Genomic DNA, 12,820 nt, shown 5'->3' with positions numbered 1-12,820 from the left:
TGCTTCTGAGGTCATTCTGAGGACACACACTCATATCTCCGTTTAAGACTGGCTTATGCAAGTCCATTCAGAAAATGGAGTGGTCTGGATGATTTGGGTATTGTAACTGAAGAGAGGCATATATATACATGCAGGGCCAGCTCAGGTGTTTGTGAGACAGGGCTGGAAGATGAGCTCCCAGGGGAAGTTCTAGGGGGTTCTAGGTCAGCTGGAAGAGGGGAGAAATCAAGCTGTAAGAACAAGGCAGAGAGGTTGGAAGGAGGAAGGCAGATAATAGCCAGTTATGTTTTTGGCACTGGCTAAAAGAGATCTTGCTGATTTGAGCAAAGAAGTGTTGTTTGTTTTTTTTCTGCTCAGAAAAATCATTATTTATAAGTGAAGAAGGCTACATTAGAGGTGTGCAATTCCCGTGGTTGATTTTCCTTCTGAACTGAATGACAGCAAAGCCCTGGGTTTTGGCAGGTAGCTCATGCCAGAGACTCGTAGTAGGATCCTGAGACAGTTATGCACAGGGCTGGAAGCAGTGGGGAGTGAGGGCTCAGATGGGCGCAGGCAGTGAGGGAAGAGATGGAAGCAGGCAGATCTGGCAGTGGTGCTAGAGCCCACACTTTTTTTCAGACTATTTGAAGGATGAGGTGTCTGTGGAGCAGCCTCCAGCTACCAGCTCTTTTCTGTCTCTCTCTAAGAAGCAACCACAAGAACTGAATGAGAATATTTATAGACACTGAGGATGTTGGCTCAGCCATAAAACAGAAACATCCAGTGGCAGGTTCACCCGCATGGCTGCTCAGCCATCCTGCCAAAGCATGCCCTGAAACTTCCCCAAAATGTCCTAGATGGAAATTGTCTCCTTAGACAGAAATGGTCTGTTTTGTTTAAATTGGTATAGCGTTTTTCACAGCATCAAGGTCATGTGTTTAACTTAGAATTTTCATCAGCACAGACATGAGGAGCTGTGCAATTAATTTTCCAGGAAGGGCAAGTAGACTCAGTGGGGGGGGAAAGGAGCAAGCTAGCAGAAAACCTAAAGGCAGGATGATAAAACTCTGGAGTATGCCATGTGCAGAAGTCAGTATCTCTTAGTATTCAGTAACCAGCTGGAGAGCGTGATGACAGAGGGGAGAAAACTGAAGCCATCTAAAAGTGAGGCAGGGCAGACAAAACAGTGATGTTACAGGAGCAGTATACCTACTAGTTGAAGTAATTTTGTGTGTGCCTAGACCACTATGCACGCTGCCCAGCAGCTCCAGCTACTCTAAAGCCTGCTAGTCACCTTTGCTGTAAAGTCGAGTGGAGACAATTATAGTTTTCCTCTTGCAGTTTGTCTCTAGCAGGACTGGGCAGCGACATAAGGAACCGAAAGTAAAAACCTATGTAAAGGCAAAAAGGTTTTCTTTAGCTGGAGTGCAAAGTCACAGTCCTAACCTCAGTTGCGTGGCTGATGAGCGGTGTGCTCTCAGACGCTTTTCCATGCCTCATTTACGCCTGTTTGCCGTACATGCATACAGGGTTAGGTCATTAGATGTTTCAGAGGGTTCTTTCACCCAGGACAGCCCTGCTCCCATTTAAACGCCTCAGGAGGAGAGTGCAGGGAGCAGCGCTCCCGGCAGGGGCTACTCGCGCAGGGACCAGGCTGAGGCAGCCGACACCGGTCCGTGTGGCTGTGCAGAGTTCAGAATAGGAGGGCTTTTTGCTGCTGCCATCTGCCTATTGAAATCCGGCGACAGCCTTTCCTAGCTCGCCCGGTAATACCCACGGAGGGTTAGCCCGGCTGAGCGGCGGGCGGGAGGGCCGGCCGTGGCGGCCAGGCGGGGTGACAAGGCGCAGAGCCGCGTCGCCGCCAGGCCGGTTGGACGCCGAGCCGGCGCTGAAGCGGGGGCTGCGTCCCAGCCGGGTGCAGCGCGGCGCTGCCGGCAGCCTCGGCTGTGGTGAGTGCCCCTAGGACGGAGGTCGCCGCTCGCTCGGGCCGCGTAATTTCTGGCCCAGGGTCTGATAGGTTTTTTTGCAAGGGGAAAGGGGGCAGGGTGAGGCTGCTTCGGGCCGCCCAGCGGGGCCAGCCCCAGAGCCGCCTGAGGAGCGCGGTGGGCCCCGGGGTAGCCGAGGAGGCGCGGGCGGGAGCCAATGGGGGCCGGCGCGGCAGTGTGACAGGCGGGGCGGCCGCTGCCCCCGCCGGGCGGTCGGGGCGGGGAGCCGGCACGGCGCGCCGCGCCGCTCGCAGCATCATCCGCGGCTGCGGGGCTGACACACGCCTCCATCCTCCTCTCCCCCGGCAGCCGCTCGCACACGCCTCGCCGCGGCGAGGGAGGCCGGCGGGCGGAGCGGAGCGGGGGGCGCCGCGGCAGACAAAGCAAAGATGGCAGGGATCCTCGCCTGGTTCTGGAACGAGCGGTTCTGGCTGCCGCACAACGTCACCTGGGCGGACCTGCAGAGCACGGAGGAAGCCGCCTTCCCTCAGGCGGAGGACCTCTACCTTGCCTTCCCCCTGGCCTTCTGCATCTTCATGATCCGGCTGCTCTTCGAAAGGTAACACCGAGCCGCCCGCGCTGTCCCCGGGCTCGGCGGGGCTGGGCGGGCCGCGCGGCTGGCGGCGGCCGCGGCTGCTCGCTGAGGGGCAGCCGGGGAACCTGGACTACCCGGCGTCCTCTTCCCGCCGCCGCTTCTCTGCCGGGCTTGCACGTTTTCCCTCCCCCCGCGCTCGGTCACGTAGCGGGCCCGATGCAGGAAGGTGGAGGGGTTCGGGAAGCAGCCGGCGCTCCGCTCCCGCTTCCCGAAGCGCGGCCCGGCGCGGGCGCTAGGAGGCGAGGTCTCCCCGGGAATGGGCGCGGCGCAGCCCTCTCTTCACCTGCGGTGGCCGCGGCTCACCGGCCCCGCGCTGGTGGTGGGGAGAGAAGGGCCCTCCGGCACCCGTGTGAGGCGGGGCCCCCCTGCCCGAGGGCCGCTACCCACGGGCTGCGGCCGGGTCCTGACCGCCCCCCTCAGGGAAGCCCCGCAAGAAGCACTGTGGGGACGGGCCAGGCGGGAAAGAAACTGTCCCGGCAGGAGAGTTTGCCCGTGTCCCTGCCGCAGGGTCGCTGTCGAGAGTCAACTCCGGCAAAGGCCGCGCTGCCCTCCCTTTGCGCGGCCGCGGGGCAGGACTCGGCCTAAGTCCCGCCGGAGGCGCGGCTGCGGGCAGGCGGCGGGCGTTAAACCTGGGCGTCAGGTAGGAATGGGGAGTTTGATGGTGAGCACCAGGCTGAGGGTGAGGCACTGTTGTGTGGCTGAGCAGAGTTTTGCTTGGCCAGTTTGCGTGGCAGCGGTGTGAACAGTGCGTGCCATGTATCGGAAATACTCCAAGTACTGTCGGGAGATAGGATCTTGGTGAAGAAATGCTCCAGATGCTGTTAGTCACCGAACCAAACTCACCGTTCTTTGAGATTGCTGAGTTAAACCACACATTTCACAAACGTATACATATGTATGTATGTATATTTAAACACAAGACGTCAAACTAGTGATTGGTCATCAGTGGCTGTGAGTGTTCCCTTATGGGCATTGAACAGAGGCCACCTGTCACAGGGAGGCAGCTGAAGCGGAGTGGGTTCGCTGCTCACTTGCGCAGGCTTCTGTGCTGCTTGACAAAGGTGGTGGTCTCTCTGTCTGCAGAGAACAAAAGAACTATTCCCTGTGCCAACACCTACGTGTTTTCAGTGCTGTCTTCCTAGGCAATGCTATTAGGGTAGTTGAAGAAGATAAAGGAAGATCAGTAGTTACCATGTGCCAGAGAAAGGCTATCAAGATGCTTTAAAATTCATAAAATAGCTGATCTGTCAGGTAGCACTCAGCATCTCTTAAGTACTCCCTCGCCCTGATTAGAATATGGCACCTGGGATGTTGGTTTGTGAAAAACTTGGCTGTTTTCATGACTCAGTTGAGAGGATCGTGTTTGCTTTGGAAAAATAAGCTGTCATGAGCTGTTGTTAACTTGCGCGTTGCTTTACAGATTTACTGAAAAAGGCAGCAAAACTTGTGGTCTGCCTGAAAATCTGAAGTTTTCAAAGGTTAATTTAAACCTTTATAAATGAGTTAAATACTGCAATACAGTTAAAGTTTGAGTGTGAAATCATTAATGTTGGGTTTTTTCCCCTTTGCGGTCTGTACAACATGTACTTTCGAGTGCTGAAAGTGGGTGCGTGATGTTGCATCTCTTGCCATCTGAACTGCAATATGTATCACAGCAGAGCTGTGTTTAGATGGAGGAACAGTTAGTCAGGGAGACAATATCAGCCTACACTTAGAATCATGTTGTTTCTGCTAGTTCTGATGCGGCTGTTGTTAGTGTTATAGAAGCTCCTCCAATTATTTAGTGGTCTGTATCCACTTCCTCTGGTTATTTTTCTTCATTTAATTAAAGTAATTTTTAATTTTGCAGTACACTATATTTTTAAGTGTTATTTATACAGATAAGAAAATAAGTACATTTTCATAATTCTCTTATATTTGTTAGGCTAATTTTGAAATTTACATCTGGAAATGGTGATAGTAGGTGAGAGACCTCCAAATAAGTTTTGTTAACGATTACTTAAGTATATATTTTTTCCTTTTTAATTTCAAATCAATTGCAAAACTCCACTGTGAGAGTACGATCAGGCCGTTTAGTGTGGGATTAATCCACATGGCATGATACAATTGTGATTTTTCATACAGAGCATTTTATTAAAGCAGGCTGAGCAAAAATAACTGGATCTGCTTCCACTGATCAAAGCAGGGGGATTGACTTTGACTCGAGTGAGGGAAAGATCACGCCTTCTTATTGTTCACTAGTAATTTATTTTGTCAGACCTCTGTGCTTTTTGTTGGGAGTCACAGAAATGCCTCATGCACATCTCTAATTAAATGCTTGCAATTATTTCAATTGAAAAAGCTATACAAGATCTGGAAGGGAAAAGAGAGGAATATCTGTTAAACTGATAATTTTTCATTTTTCTGTGTGTTAAAACAGCTACACTTTTTCCTTTCAAAACTGAAGTTGTGGGTGACTGGTAATTGTACATGCTACATCCTGGAACAAGGTTTGGCAGATGTGTAATAGTTCCTTGTTTTTTGCAATGGTAGCAACTAAAGAAAAAATAAAAATAGATGCTCTAATACATTAAAAAAAACCCAAACAGGTTTGTTTTAAATCTGTAGTTGTACTGCAATATTTGTAACATCAGTGTATTCTCTATTTTGTTTTATGGGATACTTAATACAGGTGCTGTTGTAATTCTTTATACTGGTAGGTAAGCAGCCACAGGGTGTTAAGAGTCTGATTACATATTTTAGATCCATTATTTTCAGACTCCTTCACAGCAGCCGATTACTAGGCTGCTGGAGCAGTATGGTTTTACTTCCCTTGCTGTGAAGGGTGACTGGCTTCATGGATCTTCACAGTAGTAAGAAATATGGTTCATGGGAAACTGTGATTTGGTCTTCATGTGTCTTTGGTTACAAAGTTCTTGACATGTCTGGGGGATAAAACTTGTCATGCTAAGGGCTAAAAGTTGACTTAATTTGTATATATTTGTATTCTATATACATATATATTTGAGTGTATGTATTTGTGTGTGCAATTGAAATGACGGAACTTGGAAATTTTGTTCTATACATATTCATCTATTATTAACAGATTTAATCCTACTGGGATTTTTTCTGTTACTGGTTTGGTGAATCAACTAATGAAGTCAAGAAAACAATCTAGACACTTCTGATTCTTTTTTTCCTTTCAAATAAGCTATTTTTTGTTGGTTTCCTTGTCCTGCCGTCTCTGACCAGCACTCTTGAATGAAAGGAAAAAGTAGACTAGAACATTAAGCGTATGCCGAATCGCTTCAGCAGTTGGATCTGATGATGATGGGTGCTCTTGAAATAAGCTTTACTCTGAGGTGTAATCTCATAACCATGAGATTTAGTGGATCTATCTGCTGAGGCCATCATAGTTATGGATGAGGTGCTAAAATACCTTAACAGCCTTTTCTCTTTTCCCTTCCTTCTCATTCATCTCTTTCTTTAAAGACAAAGTACATTTTAGAAAACTATAATAACTAAGCGCAAAGATAGTGTTACCTAGTAATTTGGAAGATAGCAGGAGTTTAGCAATGCAGTGGTAATGTGGGGACATATTTCTTGATAGTATCCATCCATTTTGTGTGTCTTACTGTTTTTTTTTAAAGGTAGGTAAGCAATTAAGAATCCCCTCCTGTACTATACAATGCCTTCAGCCATAAGGAGGTAAGATAAGTGCTCAATAATACCAGTCTCTGTCTCACTGGATCCTTTCCAGTTCTAGTGCGGGCAAGACAGGTTAATGCTGAATTGAAACTGGTCTTACTAATAGCAGAGTGTTGTAGTTTTGATTGGCCTAAAAAGATAAAGAAACATCTGTTATTCTGGGCAAATCAATTTTTTTTTCTTCTTTCTTTTATGGAATCACATAGCTCTTCTCCCTCTGCGCTAGACCTCACTGCTCAGAAGCAGCATCCTTTCCTATCTTCCCAAGCACATCTTTTGTGAGCAGCATGTGGTTATACAAAAACAATGTTCGCTCAGCAATTGGACACAAAACAAGAGGATAACAGACCTCTGCTTTAGAGACCTCTCTCAAAGGAGAAGTTGGCTCAATCCTCCAAAAGCAGTGCTAACTAAACAGATTTCTGATGTGGTCCAGCAATCTTCTGAGTCAAGTAGTCTGATATTACTGCTTTCTTTACGCTTGGCTCATCTACTCCAGTTTCTCATATCTCATCTTTGTATTGTAGTTGCAGAATACTTTATTTCCCTCACCTTGTAAGCAGTAGTTTGGGCTTCGATCTAATGAGATTGCTCTGTAAATTGGCAAACTAGGCTTATAATGCCTTTATTGTCCTCTGGCCGTGATTAGGGGCAGTTCTCAAAGGTGAAGCTGATATTCCTTGGTGGAATGGCTCATATGGTCAGGGATAGCTTGAGTATGTATATGGATACAGGAAGAGCCCTCTAGCTGTGCTAATTTAAACTGAACCAGCCTCATCATTTACTATCAGTCAGATCAAGATACTCTAGACATTGAACGTATGGAAATTCACAGCTTTTGTGTGACATTTTGCCTTTGTAATGATAATTCAGCCTCTCAGGTAACCTCAGCTGACTCTCATTTAGTATGACACAGTCGAATTCCTAGTGGATCAGAGTGACATAATACAATGACTGTGTGTGTGCATGTGTGTATATATATATTGCTAACTGTAAAAATTAATTCAGGTAACAATACATTAAAGCCTTGCAAGTGTTTCTGGTATATGGTGTATACATGCAAATTTGATTTTCATAATCACTAAGACATCTAGTATCAGTGCTTTCTTACAACAACAAGAAGGCTAGACAGGATACAGAATTTGGAAGAGGATGCACAAACTTTGTGCATTTCCAGCAGCCTTAAACCTTATCTGGGGAGGCTGAGTGTGGCAGTGATTGTTATTTCTATCAAAACCTGTTTGTAGACTGTGATATTTGTAGATTTCTTGCTTAGTTACCTGTGTGTTAGGCAAAAACTGGTAATTCAGGTGTAATTCACTTGTGTGTAAGTGGATGCATGCGTTCACTGATAGTAACTTTCTCGGGTTTTTTTCTCAGTATTTTTTATAATTACTTTTTCTCATAAGATGACCTATGAGGTCTTTTTTATTTTTTCTTTGATTAGTATTTAATAAATGCTTAATTCAGTTGAAATGGAATAGGACATTGAAATTGATAATTTCCTTGAAAAGGTACAGGTGATGTAAAGAAAACAACTGAAAAAGCTATTTCTTTTAAACTTTAAACCAATTTCTTCTTAAAATAGTAACAATAGAGCATTAGCAGAAAATAGGTTTAAAATAAGTTTGTATCTATCTTGCTGATTACGCTATCCATTTCTCTGTTTCTTTTCATTAGTTATTAATTTTCTGTCATTTACATTTTCCTTTATGTACCAGTTTTTGTTGCCTAGGGTTGCAGTGTCTGAGCTTCAGCCACTAACATAAGTAAATACCTCACAACGAAATTATTGTTTTTACCTGGAGAGCTGTTGTCTTGGAGCTCCGTCTTACCAGCTCTGACCAGTGCGGTGTACGCTTACCCACCTTCATTACGTCTGTGTTGGCTAATATGCATCTCTGTTGTGTAATGTAGTTGTGTGTTCAGATGTAAGCTGAGAGAGTTCCTTTAAAAGAAGGTGGAGTGGATAAAATGCAAACTACTTAGATGTCCTTCATAAAGGACCGTTTATAGATGCACATTAGTGCCAATCTTAAAATTGGGAGTTAAATGGGAAATACGTGTTGAGCTCCAGTGGAGAATGCCATTAAAACGGATTTCTAAAATATCCAGGTGACAGAAGTATGACAGCCAAACCCACAGCTGAGGGAAGGGTTTCAGTGACAGGTCACTAGTGGGTACTGGGAGCCTATTACTGGGGCAGAGCTGCTGTTAGTGGGGTTTTGTCTGAGTGCAGGTTCCAGTTACTGTTAAACTCCATTTGGTTCCTGCCGGGATTCCTGTAACTGCGCAGTTGGATCCAAATTGCCTGTGGTTCTTTCAGTTGTTCCTACTTCTGCCTCTGTTGATGATTAACAGGCATTTGTTAAGAATTTGTTCTCGGGGAAAAAGTAGAGCTTCCGGTATGCTGCCTCTTTCTACACATCTGTGGACCAATGTGTTATTAGTCCATTCAAAGTATTTAGTAAATTAACATTTGGAGAGATCTGTACCCTTGACTTTATCTCTGTTATCTGTCAATGGGGTAGAGGGGAAGGGGATGGCTGAGCTGAAGCAAAGTGCTTGCTAGACCATATTTGTGGATTGGTTTTATTGTGGGGGTTTTTCCCCCCAACAGTTGTTCAATATCCCATGCCTACAGTATAGTTTGACAGTTAATTAGCATTTGGGGGTTCTGTGCCTGTCTCAAGGTGGTCTTGGAGTTTTGACAAGCAAGTTAAAATTACATCATGAGTATGTAGCTTTCATAAGTGATGTAACCTTATATAATGTTCAGTAGTATGCTTAAGACTGTAGTTGGCCTCTTAAGGACACTCAGATGCGAATGATATGTATCAACAGTTCCTTGGAGGTGTTCATCTAACACCTTGATTGCTTTGTGGTCTCCCACACCAGTGACTGCCATCACTCCTTAGGCACTTACAGATTTTGGGGGTGCAGCAGGTATGGGCATCCAGGTCAAGGGAAAGGGAGGGAAATGTGTGGGTCACTGATCACTTGGAAGAGGAGGAATCACTCATGTCTTGCTTTAAGGCGAGCAAAGTTTCTGATAATCAGATAGGCTGACATCTTCTCTCCTCTGCGAGAAAGTCTTTTTAGGACATGGTCCTTATAGAAGACTAACTTTACACCATCTGGAATCCATCAGTTTCTCATGAGGATGATACTTTTCTAGTTATTTTGAAGCAGTCAAATTGTGGCAGAGGTGTGAGAGCTGAAGTATTTAGCATAGCCAGTTACAATCTTAGACATGGTTTTCATAGTGCCACAAAGCTTTTCACAAAGCTGTGACTTCTGTACCAAAAGCAGAGAGTAAACTGTAATGATTTTTTTTTCTGTGTAGTTAATACCTCTCATAATCACAAATTTTGCTGTTGATAAGCTTTCAGACTGCTGACCAATTGTGAAGCCTCATTTAACTGTTAGTGATGTAGCATCATCAAATTTTAACTCTCAAGGTAATTGCCTGTACAATTATTAAGGATGTCTAAGAGCTCTAAAGAAGCATAACATCCAGTTAGCCATGTTGTATATTTTATAATATGTAATATACATATGTATTTGTATATGAGCTATTAATCTAAGTTACCTTTTACTCAGGGAGGAACAGAATGCTAAGGTTCTCCAGACTACCTTGTATTAATGAAGTATCTTTCAGGTTCACTAACCTAAACCTCATTTAATGCATTTTAAAGTTTGGTCTGAAATGATGAAAAGCCTTCTTTGCAATTACAGGTCACACTAGGATGGTTAAAGCAATATGTCTAAATCACTTACATTTTTTCTCAGTGTGAGTGCAGTAAAAGCTTCTTTTAATAGTATTTTCCCCATCTTGGTATCTCTTGTAAGGATGGGGGGGAATAACCTATAGTACTACATTAAGAATAATAAATCTAGCTGATGTAGTTACACTGATGCAAAAAAGAGAGGTTAGAGCCCAGAGGGTGTTCATTGGCATAAAATCTTACATTTCTGAGGCTGTTTTGAGTATTCGTGCATGCAGTGGTATTTTTCTATCCTTTGTAACAAGCTGGTTGCTCTATTTTTAACAGTAATGGGATGACCCAGAGGAAAAGGTGGCTCTTTTATTTGTTACACCTGGTGTCATCACATCTACTCGTTGCCCATTTCCCATCCTCTGAAATAAACTTAATGTTTTTTAGTTCTGCAAACAGAAGGTGGAAAAGGCTTGATAGAAATTATGCTGATATCCTCACCTTGGAATTGGGATCTCTTCACTCCCTTTTAGCCTCTGTTGCTGGCTGAATTCAGTTCTATATGGCATTGTGTGGATACTTGAGCTTTCACTGGGACTGTCATTTACCACATCTCTGGGACTTTCATCCTTACTGAGAAGAGAGTGGAAGCAGAGGCCACTCTCAGCTGCTTCTTTGCTACGATGTTTAGCATCCTGTAGTTACACAGAGCTTTAAATTATGAAAGCTACTTTTGCACCAATACTGTCTACCTGGACAATTGGTACAAACGAGCATAACTGCCTAAGCTAATGGGAGATGCTTTCATGTGATGGCAGGGAATTGCTTATTTGGAAATAAGAATGTGCTGTACAGTGCAAAGTAAAGAGACCCTGCTTACTCGAAAGCAGTTGCTGATCATAAAAGTGAGTAATGTGAAAAGATCAGAGTGGTACATTGTAATATCCATTGTGCTTGCTTTTGCTTGTGTCTGTTGTGACTGTGTGATGTGTCTGTTGCTAAGGGAAATGCAGTGGTCCAAACAGATGGAGACAAACTGCCCGGTGTGCTGTTGTGAAGGGGACAGTCCGAACAAGGTATGTTCCTTAAGAAGTACAAAAATCAGCCTTGATACAGTAACTGCTGAAACTTTGTAGGTGGGCAGCATAAACATGGAACACTAGTCAAAGCCTGCAGGCATTACAGCATGACAAAGGAGACAAAATTAAGTCTATGTGAAATGGAAGTGAGCTGAGAAATTTTGGGAGTGGTGGGTGAACTCGGGTGGTGGTGAGCTCCTCTGACACATTTCTCAACCAGGAGGAGACTTGCTCAGTTGGGGAGCTGGAGGGCTCCAGTCTCTCACCAGCTGACTGTCAGGGCTGTGGCTTTCCTGGGCACTGCTGGAGCAGATGAGACCAGTGAGTCATCAAGACCAGAATTCTCCTTGCAACTGGTCAGACCAGTTGCTTCTGTTGAAAACAAAGTTTTAGGTAATGAGTGGGCTATGAATGGGAATGTGCCTGTTGACAAGCTTTTCCGTGGCTGTCCATTAGATTTTCTTGAACTTTCTGCTGTTTACTACTTGTGGTTGTCCAAAGCACGCTGCTGAACAAGATGATCAGGTTCAGTTGGATGTATTTATTCCTCTAGTGGGTATCATGTTGGAAAGAAGCTGTTGAGAAAAAGAAAAGCAAGTGGTTAGACCACAAGCAGGAGCATGCTTTGTGTGTATTGAAGCAATAATTGGGTGGTAATTGGGTGGTTGATACTTATCTGTCAACTTTTCCCACGCACCTAGTATGAGAGAAGGGAGAGAACTGATATGATAAGAGAATAGCCTGAAAATATGAACAATTCCAATGCCAAATGCTCCCCAGGATTACAACGCCCATTGTACTAAATTAACTTTGCAGTTATTGCATTGATGTGATTATGACAAATTGAACTGCAGATGGAGTCCTGGGAGTGCTGGTGGACAACAAGTTGAACATGAGCCAGAAATGCACCAGCAGCATTGGGGAGAGTGTTGCCAGCAGATCAAGGGAAGGGATTACTCCCCTGTGCTCGGCACTTGTGAGGCCATGTCGGGAGCGATGAGTCCAGTTTTGGTCTCCCCTCTATGAGACATGAACATACTGAAGTGAGGGCAATGAAGGGCCACTAAGATGATTAAGGATTTGGAGCATCTGACATGAGGAGAGCCGGGATGGTTCAGTCTGGAGAATACTCCGGGGGATCTTACCGGTGTGTACAAATACTTGATAGGGAAAGTAAAGAAGGCAGGCAGAGTCAGACGGCTCTTAGTGGTGTCCAGTGAAAGGACAAGTAATTGATATACAGAAAATTCTGTTTAAACATGAGAACAAACTTTTTCCTGGGATGGTGGTGAAACACTGGGACAGGTTACCTGGAGAGGTTGTAGAGTCTCCAACTGGAGATGTACTCAAAAAACAAACAACTGGGCATGGTCCTGCTCTCGTTGACCTTGCTGTGAGTAGGGGACTGGACTAGGTGATCTCCAGAGGTCTCTTCCAACCTCAGTGATTCTGTGAAATCATAAACCTCACTAAATGGCCTGTTTTCACAATGCAGGGCTCCAAGGGGCTTCTGGGATCCTACGTCTGTATGAAGTTTGTAAACTGTATTGGAAACCGGACTAGGTGAGGATTAGGTTGAAGATCGCTGTAAGCCTGCAGGAGAAACTTATTAGGGCAGAGCACGTAATACTTGTTTGAATAGACATTTGGATTTTCCATTTGCTGTAGAATGGGTCTTTTGATTTTATTGTTGTCTGACATGTGAGCAGATGGAATGTAAATCAAGAAATAGAGGAGGTCCACATCTACCTAAGACAGGAATTACCTTGTGGGTAC

General features: G+C 44.9%; 1 protein-coding gene across 3 annotated transcripts in view; it reads left to right on the top strand.

Moving 5' to 3' along the window:
- Positions 1 to 2,143: 2,143 nt before the first annotated feature.
- CERS6 (ceramide synthase 6) overlaps positions 2,144 to 12,820 on the top strand; it is a 133,575-nt gene continuing 122,898 nt past the window's right edge. The window contains exon 1 of one of the 3 annotated variants that reach the window (XM_075756744.1): positions 2,144 to 2,523. In XM_075756744.1, coding sequence (XP_075612859.1) covers positions 2,354 to 2,523 — 170 coding nt within the window. In that variant the 5' untranslated portion in view covers positions 2,144 to 2,353. The remainder of the gene's footprint in view (positions 2,524 to 12,820) is intronic. The other 2 variants (XM_075756746.1, XM_075756745.1) reach the window with 2 other exon arrangements.

The sequence above is a fragment of the Balearica regulorum genome, chromosome 6 (assembly GCF_011004875.1).
Source record: "Balearica regulorum gibbericeps isolate bBalReg1 chromosome 6, bBalReg1.pri, whole genome shotgun sequence".
Lineage (NCBI taxonomy): Eukaryota > Metazoa > Chordata > Aves > Gruiformes > Gruidae > Balearica > Balearica regulorum.
The sequence above is the reverse complement of the archived record's forward strand: the minus strand, read 5'-3'. Positions and strand labels throughout refer to the sequence as shown.